Source organism: Vombatus ursinus, unplaced genomic scaffold, assembly GCF_900497805.2.
Source record: "Vombatus ursinus unplaced genomic scaffold, bare-nosed wombat genome assembly UNPS02008996.1, whole genome shotgun sequence".
Classification (NCBI taxonomy): domain Eukaryota; kingdom Metazoa; phylum Chordata; class Mammalia; order Diprotodontia; family Vombatidae; genus Vombatus; species Vombatus ursinus.
Genome location: NW_020948774.1, coordinates 9,704,240 through 9,726,818, shown reverse-complemented (window position 1 = coordinate 9,726,818; position 22,579 = coordinate 9,704,240). Strand labels below are relative to the sequence as shown.

The 22,579-nt window shown below is 37.2% G+C and overlaps 1 protein-coding gene across 2 annotated transcripts in view; it reads left to right on the top strand.

The window, feature by feature from the left end:
- LOC114034492 (myosin-3) overlaps positions 1-9,459 on the top strand; it is a 31,214-nt gene extending 21,755 nt beyond the window's left edge. For both annotated transcript variants that reach the window (XM_027850200.1, XM_027850199.1), the window contains exons 29-39: positions 628-811; positions 1,791-1,956; positions 2,843-2,967; positions 3,430-3,738; positions 3,866-4,069; positions 4,151-4,276; positions 6,752-6,922; positions 7,045-7,149; positions 7,955-8,050; positions 8,165-8,302; positions 9,323-9,459. In XM_027850200.1, coding sequence (XP_027706001.1) covers positions 628-811; positions 1,791-1,956; positions 2,843-2,967; positions 3,430-3,738; positions 3,866-4,069; positions 4,151-4,276; positions 6,752-6,922; positions 7,045-7,149; positions 7,955-8,050; positions 8,165-8,302; positions 9,323-9,346 — 1,648 coding nt within the window. In that variant the 3' untranslated portion in view covers positions 9,347-9,459. The remainder of the gene's footprint in view (positions 1-627; positions 812-1,790; positions 1,957-2,842; positions 2,968-3,429; positions 3,739-3,865; positions 4,070-4,150; positions 4,277-6,751; positions 6,923-7,044; positions 7,150-7,954; positions 8,051-8,164; positions 8,303-9,322) is intronic.
- Positions 9,460-22,579: the final 13,120 nt, after the last annotated feature.

The following is a 22,579-nucleotide window of genomic DNA, read 5'->3' as shown; positions in this document are numbered from 1 at the left end:
AAGAAAGAAAGAAAGAAAGAAAGAAAGAAAGAAAGAAAGAAAGAAAGAAAGAAAGAAAGAAAGAAAGAAAGAAAGAAAGAAAGAAAGAAAGAAAGAAAGAAAGAAAGAAAGGAAAGAAAGAAAGAAAGAAAGAAAGAAAGAAAGAAAGAAAGAAAAGAAAGAAAGAAAGAAAGAAAAGAAAGAAAGAAAGAAGAAATACTTTAGGGATGATGGAATAAGTAGATGTTAGGAAAAGAAGCATAAGCAGTAGGTTAATGAAAGGCAGCATGTTACAGTGGAAAATGCATTGGCATTGGAGTTGGAGGACTTGGGTTAAGATTCTACCTCTGTCGTTTACTTCCTGGTGTGACCTTAGGCCAGTCACTCACCCTGTATGGACCATAGTTTTCTCATCAGTAAAATGAGGAGGTTGGACTAGATGACCCCCAAGATCCCTCCCAAATCTGAATATGAATCTATGAGATTGTAAGTACCTTGAGGGTAGGAACTATGTTTGCTTTTCTTTGAATCCCCAGTGCTTAGCATAGTTGTAAGCAATAATAAATGCTTCTCGACTTAACTTGAATAAATATATTTTAAAAGTAGTGAAACTTTAATAGAATTTGCTTTTCTCTCTTATCCTTTAAGGAAAAAACTTGCTCAGCGCCTTCAAGATGCTGAGGAGCAAGTTGAAGCAGTGAATGCAAAGTGTGCTTCCTTAGAAAAGACAAAGCAGCGGCTACAAGGAGAAGTGGAGGACCTTATAATAGATGTTGAGCGAGCCAACTCACTGGCAGCTGCTCTGGACAAAAAACAGAGGAATTTTGATAAGGTACCTTATCAAGATGCAGGGTAAAATCAGTGGGGTATAGCAGAAAGAGTGCTAGTCTGAAAAAGATAATGTCTCAGTTCTCACCATGACGCCTGCTGCCAACTAGCTGCATGACCTTGGATAAGTCATGTCTCCTATAGTCTTCAGTTTTGATGACATGATCTTTAAAATTCCTTCTCAATCTGCCATTTTATGGTTCTATTTGAAACTGTGGTTGTCTCTACTCATGCAGATGTTTCCAGATTATATTGTGCAGTTTAGTTCAAAATAACTTTTAAGAGGCAATAGTGGGAAAAGTGTTAGATTGGGAATCAGAGAACCCAAGTTCAAACCCTGGTTCTGCCACTTAGAATTTACATGTCCTTGGGTAATTTATTTAACTGAGTCACAGTTTCCTCATCTGTAAAATGAAGGGGTTTGACTATATGACCTCTAAGGTTCCTTCCAACTATATGATTCTATGATTTTTCTTCATCCAATTGCTGTTCTGCTCAAAGCTAAAGAGATAGTTAAAGCTGCATGTAGAAAACTCCCCTTCAACAGGACCAAATATACTAATTTAAAACCTACTAATGAAACATTGTATAGTTCAGAACCAATTTCTACAATAATATAATATCCATAGCCAACAAATTCTCTCTCTCTCTCTCTCTCTCTCTCTCTCCCTCTCCCTCTCTCTCTCTCCCACATATATGTATATATAAGGCCCATACAATCATTTTAGATATGAGAAATATAAATATTTGGAGGGATGGGAGGAAGCAGAGTCTTGATCTGTCTGAAAAAGTGACTTTATGGCCTGTGCTCTTCTACAGAGCGAGGTTTTTAAGGAGAAGCAAGAGACAGAAAATGTCAAGGCTGGTTCTGACATTGCCTCTCCATGCTTATGGTTGCAGAGTTTGGAAAAGCAAAGCAGAGAAGTCTGTTAGCTGAATAGTGCAGCGAATAACTCAATACGGCTTTGCTTGTTTTTTTTCAGGTCCTGTCTGAATGGAAGACAAAGTGTGAGGAGAGTCAGGTTGAGTTAGAAGCAGCTCTAAAAGAGTCCCGCTCTCTGAGCACTGAACTCTTCAAATTGAAAAATGCCTATGAAGAAGCCTTAGATCAACTGGAAACTGTGAAGCGAGAAAACAAGAACCTAGAGCGTAAGTTCTAGTAGCTAATATGGACTATTTTGTGGAAATCCCTGCCTTTGTACTTCTGCCACACTACTGTGGTGGAATGAGGAATTGTACTGACCCAGCATGCCCTCAGACTCACTTAGCAGTTTCAGGACTGCCAGGAGAAGAAGGCTGCCACCTTTGTTAGGAATATGTTAAAAATCTCTTTAGCTACCATTAAACAGATAGTAATTACCATTAGTGAAATTTGTACATATACAGTATCGACTTTGGGAGGCTTCTGCTATACTCGTTAATGTACCATTTGTTGCTGCCTAATTGTGTGTAGGGTCCTCACTGGCTGCTGTTGGAGAATGTGATAGCAATTTAAAACATGTTCTCTTCCTTGAAAGGACAATATATGTGTGTGTGTGTGTGTGTGTGTGTGTGTGTGATAATTCACTTTTTATTTTTTCCTGGAGAAGAGAAATGAAAGGCAAAGTACTAAGAGAGGAGACGTGACTGAACCCTCAGTGAGGCATATGTCATTTTACATATAACTGTGTTGGTTTTCCTCCCTCAAAACTGTATTGGTATAATTTCAGATTTTATTGTTGTTTAGTCATTTCAATTTTGTCTGATTCTTCATGACCCCATTTCAGGTTTTCTTGGCAAAGATACTGAAGTGGTTTGCCATTTCCTTCTCCAGCTCATTTTACAGATGAAGAACTGAGGCAAATAGGTTACTTGTCCAGAATCACACAGCTAATTAGTGTCTGAGGCCAGATTTGAGCTCATGAAGATGAGATTTCCTGACTCCAGACTTTATCCACTCTGCCACCTGGCAACCTTTGAGAATTTCAGATTTAGTGGTTGAGAAAATCTTTTGAACTCTAGGCATTTTAACTAATGTCTACTTTTTACTTCATAGAGGAGATAGTGGATCTTACTGAACAAATTGCTGAAAATGGTAAAACCATTCATGAACTTGAGAAATCAAGAAAGCAGATTGAGTTGGAAAAAGCTGATACACAACTGGCTCTTGAGGAAGCAGAGGTAGGTTTTGGTGTTAAGAAAAGCAGAGGGATGTAGGGTGATAATGGATAGAGCCCTGGCTTAGGTTTGCAATATCTGTTTTTATTTTCTGATTTTTTTCATTACATTCCTTTTCCTCTCCTTGTCTTAACTACTCCTCTGTAGAACAGTAGTGATAATACCTTTCTTACACTTTGCATAACATTATTGTAAGGTGTAATAATGTTAAGAATTGCTTTTGAAGACCTTTAAGAAAATTATTGCATAAATATAAATATAAGATCTCAAAGATGAGATTTATTATCATTGCTAGTAATTACTCACCAACATGGACGTATACTGAAGATAAACTAGGAAACTTAGTTTCAAGTATTAAAGAAATGGCAGGTGATGTATTTACCTGGACCTTCACCGGTTCCAAACATAGGGTTCTCTGAATTGTCCCTGGTACAAGTTTGTTTTTTTTTCTTTTTCCTTTTAAAGGCAGCTCTTGAGCATGAAGAGGCTAAAATCCTTCGCATCCAGCTTGAACTGACACAAGTAAAATCAGAGATTGATAGAAAGATAGCAGAGAAAGATGAAGAGATTGAACAGCTGAAGAGAAATTACCAGAGAACTGTGGAGACCATGCAGAGTGCCCTAGATTCCGAGGTGCGAAGCAGAAATGAGGCCATCCGGATAAAGAAGAAGATGGAAGGAGATTTAAATGAAATAGAGATCCAGCTGAGCCACGCTAATCGCCAGGCTGCAGAGACACTGAAACACCTTAGGAATGTGCAAGGACAGCTCAAGGTTGGTGATGTGCACCCCAGCTTTTGACTTAGCCACCAGTGTTTGTAAAACCCCGGACCCGGGGCTATTGTGGTCATGATTCTAATTCTTCTACCTCCAAGAACATCTTTCTTTTCTTTCTGATCAGGATAGCCAACTGCACCTGGATGACGCTCTCCGAGGCCAGGAGGACCTGAAAGAACAGCTCGCCATCGTGGAGCGCAGAGCCAACTTGTTGCAGGCAGAAGTGGAAGAACTCCGAGCTGCTTTGGAACAGACTGAGAGAGCTCGGAAACTGGCTGAACAGGAGCTCTTGGATTCCAATGAGAGGGTGCAACTGCTGCACACCCAGGCAAGTAAAAGTGAAGAGAGAAAGGAGATGGAGCCTTGGACACAAGGCTAACTTTGGTTTTTTTTTTTTTCTTTACACTAGAACACCAGCCTCATTCATACTAAGAAGAAGCTTGAAACGGATGTTACTCAACTCCAAAGTGAGGTCGAGGATGCCAGTAGGGATGCAAGAAATGCTGAAGAGAAAGCAAAGAAAGCGATAACGGATGTAAAGTTTTTTTCTTCTTCATAACTGGTTATTTTTATTCTCTATTCAATTGCCAAGGACTCTAATATTAGCTAGCATTTTATATGCTGGTTTACAAAGTACTTTACATATGTTCATTCTCACAACAAATGTAGGCACTATTATTATCCCCATTTTACAAACTGAATGTGAAAAAGGTTGTGTCTAGCTTAGGGTTACATAGCTAGTAAGCTTCTGAGGTAGGATTTGAGCCGAGATCTTCCAATTTCTAAGTCCAGCACTCCGTCCACTAAACTGGCAGCCTCATCATTTAATAGCAAGATTATTAAAGTATCACTAGAACTGGTTCTTAACAATAGGGAATATATATACGAATGGGTGTGGTGAATGACATTTTGCTGTAAATATTTTTTCTATTCTATATACTTCTGGCTCACATGGTATCCTCCCTTCTTGTGAAAAATGTTGTATATGCAGCAACAGTGCCTCACAGATACCACAGAAAATGAGAAACTAGAAGCTATTATGTTCTGTTTCTTTCCATTCTTTCTTTCTTTGATTTATTGCAAGGGCAAAATTGAGACCAACTGGTACCATTTTCCCTGACAAACATCACCATTTCCTAACAAAGTCCTCTTTCCTTACCTAACCTTTTCTTACCTTACCCTTACCTCTCTTCCCACTGTCTTAGGGAAGACATCATTCTCTCTATTCTCAGTTATGCACCTTTAGCTTTGATACCATTATCTGGGGTACACTAAGAACTTTTTTTCCCAATTGGTTGTTCTTTTACATATAGGTTGGCTTTCTTTCTCCTTTAGTTTTGTTACCTTTCCTACTTTTGATGTCTGTTTTATATTAGATCCACTTATCTTTTTTATATCTCTTGGAGAGAATCTCATCTCTTCTCAGGTCTTCAAATGTTATTCGCCACAGATGCATCTCTGTCCTTGAACTTTCACCTTCTCTTCAGTCCTGTGTTTTTTGCTGGCAGTAAATCATTACAGTTTATTGGCTTTCCCCCCCAAAATCAGAAACTATAAAAACAAAACTCTGCTGATCCAGACATTGTCCTTGGCACTATCACCACCACCACCACTTTTTCTCTCCCATGACAGGGAAATAACAGAATGAATTTTAATTATGTTTATGCTTCTTCAATACTTTGATTGGTCTATGTTCTCATTGATATGGGTTTTGCATTCTTCTTTTACTTTTTATTCTGTGTGATTAGTATCCATATTCTTCCATAGATACTTCCCAAAGAATCCACCCAACATTTGGAAGGTCTTCCTATACGTTTTGGTTTTTTTTTTTTTTTTTTTTTTTTAATAATTTGGAGGTACCAGTGGAGCACCTGATCTCTCTGTACATTATCACTTCTTCTCACCAGCTGATTGCAGCAGATTAGGATGGACCCAACTAGATAAATCATAAAGTTACCAGGTTTCCTGAAGAGCCTCCATAGGGACCAAGATACACCAGAAAGAACATAAGATAGTCCTAACATTCACTAACCATTCCATGGGATAGTAGAGAGAATGCTAGATTAGTCTCAGTAACCTCAAGAATTTTAGCGAATCATTTCACTTTCCTGGGCCTCAGCATATTAATCTGTATAACAAGGGGGTTGGGCTAATTGAACTCTTAAGGTTCCTTGTATTCTATGATTCTGTTATTTCCAGAATTTGGTAATGTACCAGTATTTTAGTAGTGTAACATTAATATAAATTAACCTCTTCATGTCTCAGTTTCCTTTGTAAAATTATATTTTTATTTCCTTTCACTACCTCTATTGAGCAATGATTAGCACTAAATAATAAAAGCACTGAATACACTTAGAGGAGCCAAATGAATTTAGCTTAAGGAAAGAGAAAAGCAGTCTTTAATTGAGGATTACTACTTCAGGAACTGAAGATTTTATTCTTTTCAATATACTTTAGAATTGTAACCATAATTATTTAAAAATATTTTTAAATTATCATTTTTTTCTCCGATAGTAATCATTTTTCTAATTAGCATCCAATTCTTGCTTATGTATTAAGAGGAAACGTTGGAAAAGTGGATAGAGAGGGCCAACCTTGGAATCAAGAAGACCTGGTTTCAAGTTTTGCCTCTGAAATATACTAGCTATCTGGCTTTTAATAAGTCACTTGTCCCTTCACTGTTCTTGCATTCCTTTAATACTATACATTGTAGAATAGTTGCTTATTGTATTGTGAAAGAGAGTCCTTCCCTGGATTTCCTTATGCTAATGAACTCACAGGTCCATATTAAATATGTACATATAAATTCCAACTTATTATCTATTTTTTCATTGCCAAGGTCTCTATTGTGCTGAGTCTTACTCTTAGATCTAGTGTTGGTCCCCATTTATTACATTCTTTCTTCTTTTCTCAAATATGGTACTATCTATTTGCCTGACAGTGAGGAAAATAAAAACTTGAAATCCTTTATATACATGTGGTATTCAGTGAATGTAATTTATATTGCCAGGCAGCCATAATGGCTGAGGAGCTGAAAAAGGAGCAGGACACCAGCGCCCACCTGGAGCGGATGAAGAAGAATTTGGAGCAGACCGTGAAGGACTTGCAGCACCGCCTGGATGAGGCCGAGCAGCTGGCCCTGAAAGGAGGAAAGAAGCAGATCCAGAAACTGGAGACACGGGTACCTATCAGAGCTAAATAGAACTTTTCCTTTTAGATGTAATGGAGTGGAGGATTATACCGCCTGGACACTCTCTTCTTGCCTATGCTATGCCTGCAAAGTATTCTCAATTATTTTTCCAGATCCGAGAGTTAGAGTTTGAACTTGAAGGAGAACAGAAACGAAATACAGAATCGGTTAAGGGACTCAGGAAATATGAACGGCGAGTCAAAGAGCTGACTTATCAGGCAAGTGAAAGAAAAACATATTTTCCTGCTTTGCCTTTTCTGATGTGTTTGAACCTTTTCATTTTCTCTCCAAAAATACTTAAATTAGGAAAAGTCAGAAGTAAAAAATAGAAAGGAGATCAGAGGAAGAAGAAATGCCTACAAGTGTATAGAAAATAAGGGTTTGTATGATGTGACTGTGTGCCAGAGACCACAGTCATAAAAGAGAGACACCAAACTCTTGGATAGATGCACAGCTTAGAATCTTAGAATTCTGGGCTTCCTTCAAAGCTCAGCTCAAACACTACCTCCTATGTGAAGACTTTCCTCATAGTGCTAGCTGATAGTGATTTCACTACCAAATTACCTTGTATTTATATTGCATATGTTTTGTATACACATGTACAGAAACAAACACAGACACAGACATTTATACAAACATTGTCTCCCTTGATAGACTGTAAACTCCTTGAGGGTAGACTCTGTTTCATTTTTGTCTTTGTATTCCCAGTGCCTAGCAAGGTACCTGACCCATGGTAGAGACTTAAAATGACTTTTGATTGAGTGAGTGGTGGCAGAAAGCTAACAGTCAGTTTGATGCTTTACTAATAATGCAGCCCAAATTCCACTGGGTCCTGTCAGGTGGCAAGGAGTTGTCAGAGCCACTGGAACCAGATGAGGAGAATTTTCCTGTTGTGATTATCCGACCAATTAGAACTAGGGAGAATTGGCCGTGGTGCCTCTAATCTGTATTTCTTTCAAATGGTATTCACCATTGCTCTACCTATACCTTGTTAGGTTTATTATGGTTGTCTTACCTTTTTAGGGTGAAGAAGACAGGAAGAATGTGCTAAGATTACAGGATTTAGTGGATAAACTCCAAGTAAAAGTCAAATCCTACAAGAGACAAGCTGAGGAGGCTGTAAGTCATACAACACAGATATCTTAAGAAATTGGCAAACCATCCTTATTTCTTACAAAAGACATAATGAAACCCACACCATGACCTTTACCTCCTCTGACTGCTTTGTTTCAGGATGAACAAGCTAATGCTCATCTCACCAAATTCAGAAAAGCTCAACATGAGCTGGAGGAGGCTGAAGAACGAGCAGATATTGCAGAGTCTCAAGTCAATAAGCTAAGAGCTAAGACCCGAGATTTTACCTCTACCAGAGTAAGTTGGCATTAAAGAACACTCTTACTAATAGGGAGGACTAGTTAAATTGAGTTAGACAAAAGGTAGCACGAATGGGTGAGGAAGCATAAGCTACCATTTTGAAGAGTATCCCCAAAGGGAAAGAATAGAAGACCAGTAGTGTCCCACTGAGCTTTCCTTCTGCTTGGTTTCTAGGGAGTATATTTTGAGGATTCATCAAAGCAGGCATATTACACAGTTCTAACAATTCATTCATCTCAGATATTGTGTATCTAGGCCTTACCCTGGGGAGAGGGGAGTGTCTCTGATGATGGGAGGAGTAGGAAGGTAGCAAGATAACAATGAGAACAAAGTGGGACATGCCTATGGAGGGATTTTTTTTCCTATTGAAATATTAGTAATTTTATAATTTAGGTTAATGGGAAATTTATTTGAAAAACATTTGTATTATATAGTTATCCCTTCCACAGCATGGGGGTTTGTGCCCTCACAATCTGGAAAATTCACTTAAAATTTTTTGGCCCTCCCTTCACACCAGAGAAGTCTGAATTTTTCTTTTCTTTCTTTCTTTTTTTTTATAGGGTGTTTACATTACCTTATTATAAAATTTGGGTTAAGTGTTTTGTCATGGATTCTGTGTCATCTTCAGGCCTTTGCATGTTGTCTGCAGCCTCTGCAAAACTCTCCAAAAATTCTCATTTAATTTCTTATGCCGACCTACGATATATTGATTTTTAAAAAGTCACAATATGGAAGGGATAACTGTAGTCACTTTTGCTAAAAATTCACTTCTTTATTTCTTGGCCTAACTATTGGTTTATTCTCTTCCAAAGAAGTGTTAGGGTCAGAATTTCCAAATAATAGAGTGCCTGAAGTTATATATGTAGCTGTTCATAGATATAAGGGCCATAAAATGTACTTGAGTTCTCATATTGAAATATGAGCATGAAGATGCCTTGAATAAGGATCTAGTAGCACATCAATGCAGTGATATCTGATGTGAATAAAAAAGTTCGCATTTTTTTTTTCCATTCCCAGGTGGTACATGAAAGTGAGGAGTGATCTACTTCTGGGAGCCGGGCAGAAAATATGCAAAATGTATATTTCCCTGGTTCCTAACCATGTGTGCTTGTAGCTGCCATGTGGCTTTTTCTCACCTGTATATACACGCACATAATAAACTTTTCTCCGCTTTCACTTTTGAGCAGCTTCACTCTATCCTTTCCCCCACCTAGAGTCGAATAATGTAGAGATCTTTGTGTTTATGTTGATGTGATGTCTCTGTGAGCCAATAATTTGTTGAGTCAAAAAAGCTTGTATCAGTGTTGCATGGGGATAACAACCACATTATCTATCTGTCACAGGTTTAGGAAGATCAAGAGAGTCTGTGAAATTTCTTTGAAAACTGTCATGTTCTCATAAATAGTCACCTAGTTACTTCCTTGAAGGAAGAACATAATATCAAGGTTTATACCCTTCTCCCTGCCCCAGTCTTGTTTCATTTTATTCAGTTATTTCAATCATGTCTGACTCTTCCTGATCCCATTTGGGGTATACTAGAGTATTTTACTATTTCCTTCTCCAGCTCATTTTACAGATGAGCAAACTGGGGCAAACAGGGTTAAGTGACTTGCCCAGGGTCACACAGCTAGTATCTGAGGCTACATTTGAATTCAGGTCTTCCCCACTCTTGGCCTTGCACTCTATCTACCTAGATGCCCCAGAATCTTAATTTAGTTTCTGTCATTTTCCCTCAGCCATATTCTTGTTTTCCTTTCTGTCAGATTCTCCTGTGTTGCTTAGAAAACCTATAGTCTGGATCAATGGGTGAAAATGACAACATGTAGATGGAATCAGAGAACTATAGAAATTGAGAGTGGGAAGCGGCTTTGGAGTTCATCTAGTACGTCTCCTCTGTTTTGTTGAAGCTTAGATGGATACTTCTGCGATTTTCAGAACAATTACTCTCAGATATGGGAGAGACAGAGATATGGGTCTGTCCTTAAAATGGATATGATAGGGTCTATTCTCACCAGTGATGAACCATGTACTCTCATCTCCCTTCATTCTTTTAGGGATACTAGAGCCCCAGCAAAATTAGGGTAGAAAAAAGAGGAGAAGAGACTCTTCCCTCCCCCCTTTCTCTTTCTCTCTCTCTTCATGAATTCTAGAGTTTATTTTGAGCATGTAGTTATCAACTAGACTGAAAACCTCTTAAGAACAGGGCATTGTCCTGGGGCAGAGTAGCAATGTAATAAATTTTTTAAATTGTATCATATTTCCAATCAATTGGAAAGTATTAGAACCACACAGAATCATAGTAACTTTACTGGGTCTGGAGTATTTCAAAGTCCACCAGCAGTTGAAGGCAACCTTTCCAATATTGCCTTCCATTGCTAAGAATGTGTCTAGCAAATAAGAGCCCTTATGACCTACACTTGGATTCAAACTATGACTCTCATCCTTACATCCTGGAGGCCTGCCAGAAGGTGAACCAGAAGCTAAGGGGAGGGAAGCCAAGTAAGGGGAGGGGCTGCTGATGGTGCTGATAAGTCAATTGCTTCTTTTGACTAAGTATCAAGTCCTCCTCTCCCCCAACACCTTCTAATCTGGATTGAATTTTGCATCAGTCTTATTCTTCTCTTCCATGAGAGACCTTCCAAAAAATGGAGGGCGGGGAGGGAGAATGACTATTTAAAACCCTAAAGTTAAGTCTTTTGGGTTTATAGCACCAAGGTCATCTCAGATATGCATTACAGAGGCAACAGGGGTGAGAAGCATGCTGGAAAACCCATAGAAACAAGCTACAAGTTTACAATCTCCTGGGTTTTTCCTTCAGGATAGGAATGAGACCGTCATTTATATGAGTCTACATATCGATGATTTCACAGTGGTCTATAATAACAACAATATTAGCACATTACAGTTTTCAAAATTATTTTCTGTATCTTCTTACTTGATCTTCATGATAGTCCTGTATGTTAGATAATTTAATGCTATTATCCCCATTTTATGAATGAGGAAATGCAGGGTCAGAAAGATGAAGTGATTAACCAAATGTTATATTTATCAGAAGTGTATGTGGGAGGCAGTGTGAAGTAGTGGATAAAGAGCCAGCCTGGGAACCAAGAATACCTGGGTTTAAGTCTTACCTAGGACACATCCAGGCCGTACCACCCTGGGAAAGTCACAATCTCTCAATGTTTTAGGCAGTCTCTAAAACTCTAACTTGCAGAAAAGGTGTCATCTTGCATTGGTAGAGGAGTACTCACCCTGAGAATTCCCTATGACCATGAAATCATAGATCTCATCCCTATCTGTATCCATATGGATAAGCAGCATAGATGGGATTAACTCAGGCCTTCTGACTCCTTGTCTCTATATACCAAATGCCCTCTCTACAGCTGATCCCTAGGAACATGGCTTTTTAATGCCTCAGCCAACAATGAGTAATTAAAAAGTGGAATGGATTCTTGAGCTGTAATTATCGCTGGTACTCAGAGGTCAGAAATTAAACTGAAAGGCTATTGGCTCTCAGGCATTGCCATGGCTGAAAAGGTCATTTAAAAAAATTACTTTCTGCATCTTAATGAGGATATGTACATATAAGACAACAGTATAGATCTCTTCTTGATTTAAATTACCTAAATTAACTCATCCTATAATATTTCTAAATTGAGAACAGAAAATGTACAACTTCTGGAAAACTGGAAGCCTCAAACTGAAGTTTCAGACTGGAACACATATGCAAGTAAGAGTTCAATGTGCTATTATGATCTAGTGATTTTACATACTATAAATTCTCAAAATGAAGGAAAAGGAGGGAAATTAAATTCTGGAAGCTATCCATGGGTGTGAATACTGGGAGAAAATTTATCCTATAGAAATATTACTCTTTTATAATGAAGTTAATGAGAAATTAATTTTTAAAAATTTTCTTTATAGCTCACTTTGCTAGAATTCTACTGTTCTATAGAATTCCACTATAGATTAACAAAACATTAAACTCACTATTTTTAAGTGGGGAAAAGTACTGTACTAACCTCAACTAAGGAACTAAGAGTGACATTTAAAGAACAAAAGAGAAGCCCTATCTTGGAAACAAGGTGTCAAGAGATTAAATAGCTGGTGAAATAGTCAAGAAATAGGAAATCCTAGAAATAAGAGAGTTAGAAAAAGGAAGTTAAGATTAGTGCTGGGTAAAGTTTAATGTCTGCTTTTGAATATATTGACCTCAATTCCTTGTCCTCTCTTTCTGTAAAAGCTGTTTTTATTACCTCTTCTAAAGCCACACTTAAAATAAACACACTTTTCTGATGTTGGGGAGATACAGAACATTGGATTTTTAAAAAGAGTTTGAGAAAAAGTTTTAAAGGAAATGGAGACCAAGAATCTGAAAAACTTCTTTGCTGAGAGTGGTTTTGAGATGCCCTCTTTTTTGATTGACAGTTCCCTTCATGTTCACATGTGGAATGCTGGTTCTAAAAAAGTAACAAATCCTTATGTGGAGAAAACTAATGTTTGAAGTTTTCCACCAGCTGGGGAGGTCAACCTTCAATTTCTTTTAAGCTGGATCATCACAGCAGCTGAGAATGTGGGGGTAAAGAATCTGTCTAACATGCAGGAGTCTGTTTATACCCCTACAAATGGTCTGTTTCTAAAAACAACCTTGGGCTGAGGGGATTTGATGGCTACTTACTGGGCCTCAACTGTGATCTGGTTACCCTCAGCAATGCTGAGACATTCCCAGGAGCTAGCCTGCCTCCAATCTGCATGCCACTGTGAGACATTACCCCCAAATGGCAAAGGCTATTTTTATCTAAGATGTTTTGTGCTTTCATGGTCATGAGGAGTAAGAAGTCACAACTGGTGGCCATTAATAGATCTCCTCCCTTTTGTTTCTGGACCCCAGAGATTGATCTTCTTATTCTCCCCCCCTTTTTTTTGTTGTCACTACTCATTTTTCCACCTATGGTTCCCTAACTGTAGGTCTGTTTCTGAACTGGTTGAGGTTCCCCTCCTTTCCTATTCAGTAGGAAGAGAGCAATCATGGGATGTTAAATTGGAAGACAACCTAAAGATTATTTAATATAACCCTTACATTTTACAGATGAGGAAACTGAGTCCCCAAAATGGGAAATAGCTCATTCCATGTCACACAGGTAGTAAATGGCCAAATTATGTTTTCAAGCCCAGTATTCAGACTCTGAATTCAATATCCTTTCAACTGTACTAGGAACTCCATGGAGATTTTTTATAGGAAAACAGATAGGGGTCAAACTAAAACAACAAATATAAGTTATATAGTTGCCCAAAATCTTTAGATTAATAGTTATCCTGCTTTATTAAAATATAAATGGTAGTAGACCTGGTTTCTAAGCTCTTTTCTCCTTTTCTGGTTATCTACCCCTTTGAACCACTTTTTCTATTTTTATTACATAACTGGTGTTCCTAAGGGTTTTTCTTGAGTGTTTATTTTATGTCCTAAAGGGGGTGGTGCAAGTGATTGGCCTAATGGTCAACAGACAATTGCAAAAGTCCTAGGGGGGTTCAGGACTTGCTAGCCTAATCTCTTCTTGTTTTACCATGTGAAGACATAAAGTGGTTTGAAGGCCAAAAAAAAGAAAAGAAGAGAAAAAAAAAGAAAAGGAAACTTTATAAGATCTTAGATTTAGAGCTTGAAGAAAAATAGAAATCTTCTAGACTAGAGGTGTCAAATGCTGGGCCCTTGGGAAAATGTAATTGGTTTAGCAAACTAAATAAAATATATTAAAATATAGATAATGTTAATTTGTAGTTTCTAAGCCAATCTTTGCCTGGCAGGGATTAGTTTCTATTTGATTTTTACACCACTGATCTAGATCAACCTCTTAATTTTACAGTTGTAGAAACCAAGGCCCAGAGAGATTATTACCAAAATCTTATAGGTTATAAACAGCAGAACTAAAATTTGAATCCTATTCCTGAGACATCAAATCTGGAATTTATTCCACCAAACCACGTGTACTTACTGCAATTAAGGTTGCAAGGAACCATACTGCTGTAAGTGTGTTTTTTTCTTGGAGGGGTGGGTGAAGGTAGGCTATCTTACTTCTAATTTCATTAATATTGAGAACTTCTGGTAAGGAAACTCCCTATATTTGCAAATTCTCTGAAACTCATACTCTTAGAGCTTCAGACACTCAGAGGTGACTCAGAAAATTACACAGATGCCATACAACCAGCATATGTCAGAGTCTACACTTTCATCCATGTCTTTCTGATGCTGAGACTCATCCTTTATCCACTTTACCATGCTATATTTTACCCTTATGTTCTAATGTATTATACTGCAGCTAGCCATATAGTTATCTATGTTTGTTTCTTATTCTCCTACTAGACTGTAAGTTCATTGAGGGCAGGTAGGAATAATGTTGCTCCCCTAATGCATCACATAATGTTCTGCACACAGTAGGTACTTAATAAATATTTGTTGTGCATGAGAGAAACTGACATGGCTGATTTTTCATAGTTAGTTTAATAGCATCTATTGCCCCTTTTCTATGATTAGGTCACATGCCATAATTTGTACAGCTACTCAATGTACAACAACAACAACAAAACATTACTATTAAATATTTTTGAATCTATGTATCTGGTCTTGTTTCATTAACCTCTTTATGGCATAGACCTACTAATAGCATCAAAGGATATCCAGGTTCGTGACTTTGGGCTATAATTCCAAATTACTTTTCAGAAGTGCTGGATTAATTTACAGCTCCACAGACAGTGGACTTCCTGTTCTCCCATCTAACAACTATCATTTTCCTTCTTTATCATCAGTGTCAATCTAATGTGAGTGAGGTAGAATTTCAGAATTGTTCTAATTTGTATCTTTTATTATTAATGATTTGGAACTTTTTTATGTGGTTGCTGATAGCTTGGATTCCTTCTCTTGAGAATTGCCCTTTCATATCCTTTGATCATTCATCTATTGCAGATTGGTTCTTATTCTTATGAATTTGAATGAGTTTCCTATATATCTTGAATATCAAAACTTTAGCAGAAGAAACTTGCTGCAAAGATATTTTGCCCTACATTGATTTCTTTAATGGAGAAAGTTTTCTATTTTATGTAATTAAAATTGTGTATTTTATCTCCTTGATCTTCTTTATCCCTTTATCCCTTCTTTATCCCTTAACTCTTCCTCTATTCATGGCTGGGAAAGGTATCTCTTTTTCTGTTCCTGTAATTTGTTCATGACTTGAGCTTTTGTACCTAGGTCACATATTAATTTGGAGCTTATTGTAGTATATATGCTGTGAGATTCTAGTCTAAACCTGTTCTGACATATTGCTAGCTGCAAAACATGACCTAGATTCTTTTGTCTCACTTCACTGACCTTTGAAACTCACAAGGCTAGAGACTCCATTCCCTTCAACTAAAATGGAAAAGAACACATCAAAAGTCCAAGACCAAAGTATGTTTCTTAGGGCCAAAAGATCTCAGACCTTAAGACCTTTCTTCTCATACCAGAGTCTGTCAACAGATACCAGAGGTGAAGGAGTCACTTAATGAAGTGAAAAGAAGCAAAGAGTATCCCTGGTTCATTTGAAATCCTTCCTCTAATGTTTACTACTCGTGTAACCTTGGGCATGAAGTTTCCTCAGTTTCCTCATCTGTAAAATGAGAGGAAAGGTGGACTATATGACCTCTGATATCTCTCCTGTTTTCGAACTATTATCCTTAAACTTATTTGCTGGCATTTAATTGGCCCTCAATTCTGATGCCACCCCAGTTTTTTCATTCTTCTCATACTTTCTTTCCTGTAGTCTACATTTTAGCACAAGTTGATTTGTAAGTCAAGCTATAAGAATTAATGTTGTTTTTGGTAGAGAGGAAAATAAGGTTCAGCAATAACGAGAATAATTTTAAACTGTGTAGATGAATTCCTAAATAGAGGATAACTTCTACCTTTGTCTAGTAAAGTAGGACCACAGTTCTGAAGTATTCTGTCTTAGCGTAAGACATAAGACTTAACATGGTGCCATGCTTATAAAGTGATAAAAAAAAATTTGTTGATTTCACTTGACTTGGTAACAAGCTTATTCTTATTTGCTTGTCCGTTGGGATAAGAATCCATCCCAATGTGATGAATTATTCCCCTTTTGTGATGTTTAATGTTCTGGCTAAGTGTCATTCCCACTGGGAAGATAAGCACTTCAGCCGTTATTTCACAGAACACATGTAAACATAGGATGCCTTCAAGTCACCTGTTGCTTCCTTTTTGCATCCACCATGGTTTGGAGGGTCAAAGTGGCAGCAACAGCTGGGTTACCCAGTGCTGGGCACCAGTGCATACAGTAACATAGAAGGGTACTACCAAAGCCTTGTGATGATCTTGCCTCGTTGTTGTAGACTTTAAAAAAAAGGAGGGGAGCAGAGTAAGGCCTCAGTCCAAGCTCTCAACCCAAATTAGACTGCTAAATAGTGTGGAAGGGAGGAACTCTTGAATGGGCACAACATTTGGAGGGAATCAAGATGTGTAATTTTATTGGCATGGGGCTTCCAGGTGAGCAAACTCCCTGTGCTAATGCAGGTCTTCAGCTCTTACAGAGTTCTGTAGGGATACTGAGAAAGTAAGTAGTTTGTCTGGACCAAACAGCCAGCATGTGCTCATAACCTCCTATCAATCTATCCCTCTTTATGATTTAGTTCTCCTGAACCCATTCTTCATTCTCACTATCACATCCAATACTTTCTAAAGGCATCATTCCTACCCTAACTTTACTTTTCTTCCTTCCTAATTTTGACAACATAGTTAACTAATTTCAATCTATACTCCTCTACTTTTTTTTTTTTTTACTTCTCTACTCTTGATTCTCTTGTTGTCACTCATGCCTTGCCCTCCATCTCACTCATGCCTTGCCAAACTCTGGTTGATTTCCACCAATCTATCTCATTTGTTCATATATAGGTTCTAAACTGAGCTAGAGAAAAGAATAAAACTGTGCTGTCTACTAAAAATATAGGTTATCTAATGTACACTATGCTCTCACTGCAGCAAAACAATCCTATTATTCCTCTCTAATTGGCTCTCTATCACACGCTCCAGAGTGGCTGTTACAAACTTCCTCTTTCTTCAATCTACCCACACCACCCTTATCTTTACCCTCTTAGCTTGAAGACCTTATTTCAGAAGCCTCCTCTTCATGTTGCAACCAGTTAACATCATCCTTCATTCTCTCTTCATTACTCCAGTCTCTGGAGGGGGTAACCCTTCTTACCAGGGCCAGACACTCTCCATGTCCCTGAGCCTGTGCATCCCTGTCTCTTTGTCTCTTTCAACATATTGTTCTCACATTGATGCGCCTCCTCTTTGTAATTTTCAATCTTTATCTACTGATTTCTTCACTTTCATGTACAAACATGCCAAAATCTTCCCCACCCTTAAAAAATCTTCAATTGACTCTACCACCCAATCAAGCTATCATCCTATGTCTCTTTCCTTTCGCAGCCATACCTCTATACTTTTCCACTCTCTGCAATCTAGTAAACTGCACCACTCAATTGAAACTGCTCCCTCCAAAGTCACCAATGATCTCTTAATTACCATATCTGAAGGTATTTCCTTAATTCTTATCCTTCTTGATCTCCCTACACTATTTGACACTGTTGATCACCTTTTCTTTCTGGATACTTTTTCCTCTGTAAGATTTTTATTACTTAGGTCTCTTAGTTCTTCTATTTGTCTGACTGCTTCTCCTCAATCTCTTTCGCTGGATCATCATCCATATGCTACCTCCTAACTGTAAGTGTACCCCTAAGGATCTGTACTAGGCTCTTTCCTTTTTTCTTTTTTTCTTTTTTTTTGTCTCTCTACATTTTCTCTTTTGTTGACTTCATCAGCTCCTATGGATTTAAATTTCTTTTTGCCTATGACTCTCAAATATCTAGCCCTAGTCTCTCTCCTGAGCTCTAGTTTTGCATCACTTATTGCCCAGTGGACATTTTGAACTGGATATATGGTAGGAACCTAAAATTAAATACCTCCAAAACAGATTTCCTCATCTTTCCCCTGAAAGCCACCCCTCTTTTTAGCTTCCCTATTTGTATCTAGGGTACCATCCTTATAATCATTCAGATTCAATTATTAGTCGTTAGTCAAGTAGTCATTTTCAATTTCCTATGACACACATGTAATCAGTCGCCAAATCTTGTTTCTGTCTCTACAACATTTCTTATGCCTTTAACCCTTCTCTTGAGTCACTGGGTCACCTTTCTATTTAAGGCCCTTATCACCTCTTTCATGGACTGTTGTAATAGCCTCCTAATTAGTCTCTTTGCTTCAAGTCTCTCTCCACTCCAATCCACCCTCCCCATAGCTGCTGAAGTGATTTTCCTTAAGTGTAGATTTAATCACATCCCTTTTCTACTCAACATAGCACACTGATTCCCTATTGCATGTAGCATAAAATACAAATTTCTGTTTGACTTTTAGAGCCCTCATAACCTGATCCCAAATTAACTTTACAGTTTCATTATACAGCACTCCCTTACACAAAACTACAGGTAGGCCAAGCTGGCCCTCTTGCTATTTGTCACTCTTGATGGTCTATCTTCCATTGCTGTCCCTCTGTCCTGGACAGTCATTCCCCATGACTAGAATGAACTGTCAGAACTGTCAGATGAAGACCTCTGCCTTTTAGAATCCTAGTTTTCATCTTCAACACCCCCCTCAGATGCTAACATCCTCTTCCTCAAACTATCTATTTTGTATATATTTTACATTGTATAGATATATACATATATTATGTATGTATATATATGTGTATGTATACACACATTTATATGTGTTGTCTGCCTAATGAATTGTAAACTCCTTGAGGTCAGGGACTGTTTAATTTTCACTTTGTGGCTCCAATGCCTAACACAGTGCCTGGCATGTAGTAAATACTTATGATTGGATGAATTGATCCGAGTGCTTAAAGAAGAGCTGAAAGTACTTTTTCATGTAATATTCCCAAGGTTTCAATAGGTAAAGACATGAGAAGATTTGTTACCTCCCCTTGATGCCCAACCTCAACAAAGTACCAAAACTATACCTCTATGAGGATGTTAACAATGATTGTTTTTAAACAGTATTCAAGCTGGAAAGGACCACATAAATCATCCTTTCCAACCATCTCATTTTTATAGAAATGGAAATGGAGGCCCCCAGGCAGTAAGCAACTTGCCCAAAGTCTTAAAGGTAGTAACAGTGACAGGATTAGAACTCGGTTTTCCTGACTATTGAGTACTCTTTCTATTATATCACACGATATTTTTCTTCCCCTATATGTTTAGTTTAATGTATCCCTCAAGAATGTACATATATATACATATATACACACACATATATACACATATTTGTAAATGTATAACATACATATTTTTTATTGACATCTTATAGTTGTATATTATATCTCCCCCCAATAGAATAGAAATTCCTTGAAGGCAGAGACTGTTTTCAATTCAATTCAATTGCTTTTATTAAGTGCCTTCTAAGTGCTTAGTTTCAAAGCTCCCAGGTTAAGGAGAAACATTGGAAGCAATAAGAAAAAAAGACAATTTAAATATCATGGAGCTACAATAAGGATTACACTAGACCTAGCAGCTATTACGTTGAAGGACCATAGGTCTTGGAATACTATGTCAGTAGAGCAAAAGAGCTGGGGTTACTACCAAGGGTAACTTACCCAGCAAAGTTAAGTATAATCCTGAATGAAAAAAAATGGATATTTAATGAACTCAAAGACTTTCAGGTTTTTGTGACAAAAACCCCAGAACTTAAGGGAAAATATGACATACAACTTCCAGGAGAAATGTAAGATAAACATGAAAGACTATATAATATAAAAGACAAGGGACCCAATAAGGTCAAATTGTTTGCCTCATATATGTGAAAAAATTAGCAGTACTCTTGTGATTGTTAAAATTATTTGGGTAGTTTGAAAAAAAGATGTGGGCTAAGCTGAATATGATGGGGTGATTCTAAAAAAATAAAACTTTAAGGAGAGATAAAAAGGAGTAATTATCTCATACAAATGAGGCATAAAAGGAAAAAAAAAAGTGACACAGAAGAAACTAGTGGGGGGAGGGTGAGTAGGGCTAGAACCTTACTCTCATCAGGAACGGATTAAAGAAGGGACAACATATAATTAGAAGGGTATAAAAATCTTCGAAATTCAGAAAGAAATAAGAGGGCAAGGGGTTAGGGTTGGGGAGAGGATAAAAGAGGGATTCTTAGAGGGTTCGGTAGGTTAAGGAAGAGGAGGGCAAAGTAGTGAAGTAAAGCAGAGGAGTGAGGAAGGATAGGGTGAATAGGATGAGGACAGTGAGGAAAAATAGGAAAGAGGAAAATACACAAGTAATTGTAGCTTATAATGTGAATGGGAGAAATTTATCCATAAAACAGAAAGAGATAGCAAATTAAAATTTTGAATTCAACAATATGTTGCTTTCAGGAAACATTATACAAATGAGAGATATGCACAAAGATAAAATAAAGAGCACAAGTAAAATTTATTATGTAAAAAAAGCAGGGATAGTAACCATGATCTCAGACAAAGTTAAAGTTAAAATAAATTTAATCAAAAGTGAAAAATAGAGAAACTATATTATGTGTCAGCAATATTATCAATATTGTTTTAGACCATTAAAAATACCTAGACAGTATAAAATACCTGAGCATATATCTGCCAAAACAGACACAGGAACTATATGAACATAAATGTAAAATGCTTTTTATACAAATAAACTCAGATCTAAATCATTGAAGTAATATTTGTTATTAATGGGTAGGTAAAGCCAATATAATTTTTAAATAACAGCTTTACCTAATATATTTATTCACTATCATCCCAAATAAATTACTAAAAATGATTTTACTTAAGTTAGAAAAAATAATAACAAAGTTCATTTGGAAGAACAAAAGGTCAGGAACTTCAAAGAAATCAGGGGAAAAAGATGCAGAGGAAGTAGATTTAGCAGTATCAGACCTTACACTGTATTTATTATAAAGTGAGAGCATTGTTAAAGTTTAAAAAGGATGATTTTGATTATTTTAAATGAAAATTTTCTTGTATAAGTAAAACCTATGTAGCCAAGAAAAAAAGAATGCAGAAAATTGGGAAAAAACTTTCATAGACAATCTCTCAGATAGAATGTGGTTGGGTTGGACTATTTCTGTGGTATAGGAAATCATGAACTGGTTGATTTAGAAAAACATGGAAAGACTTGGACTTATGAAGGAGGATGCTATCCACCTTCAGAGAAACAGTTGATAGGAGGAAATAAGCACAGTTTGGTCTTCCATATATGTGTATGAGTATATATGTGTGTATATATGTGTATGTCTATAGATATTTATGTATATGTATATGTGTGTGTATATATATAGTATACATGTATATATACATGTATACTATATATATACACACACACATACATATATGTCCACACTTAATTGTAGCTTTCTTTAGGGTAGTAGGAGGAGGGAGGGGAAAAAATAAAGTAAAAAATGCACAGCAGAAAACAAAAGAAAACGATCAAGGAAGCAAAGAAAAACTGGGTGGCTTTGAAAACAATGTGTAGTATTTATTATGTAGGTTTTCTTGAAATGGAAATTTATTGTTTTTTATTGAATCCTCTATTATGATCTGTACATGGCAGTATTTTTTCCTTATTTTGTATTTAAGTTTAAAAAAATAAAAAAAAGAAGAAAGAAAGCTAAGTGGAGGATTTGGAGGTTATTGAGTAGGGGAGTGATGAGGGCACATATGCACTGTTTGTGGTAAGACCAAATCCCTTTGGCTGCTGTGTGAAGGATGAATTAGATAAGAGAGAGTGGAGGCAGAAAGACCAATTAAGAGGTTATGTTTTTTCTTTCTGTATTCTCAGTACTTATTACAATGCTAGCACATAGCAAGTACTTAATAGATGCTTATGGCACAAATTGAACGAATGAATGAATGTTTATTTTCTGTCTTTGCTTTCTTGGCCTTGTCTCATTTGCATACTTTCCTTGATTGGATTCAGTTGAATGACTTTCCCTTTTAGGGGGTCCAGAAAGTATTTGGGCCTCCCTAGTGACATCATTGACAAGGATAGGATAGCAGAGCCTCAGTCATTTGGTCTAGAGGACCTTTCCCCTCACCCCTTAGTAGAACCTAAGAAGAGAAAATGAGTGAAGTTCCACAATGGATGGGGATGGATGGGTAATAGACACACAGGAAGGGACAAGAGTAAGACGGTGCCCCTTATAGGCAGAGTAGG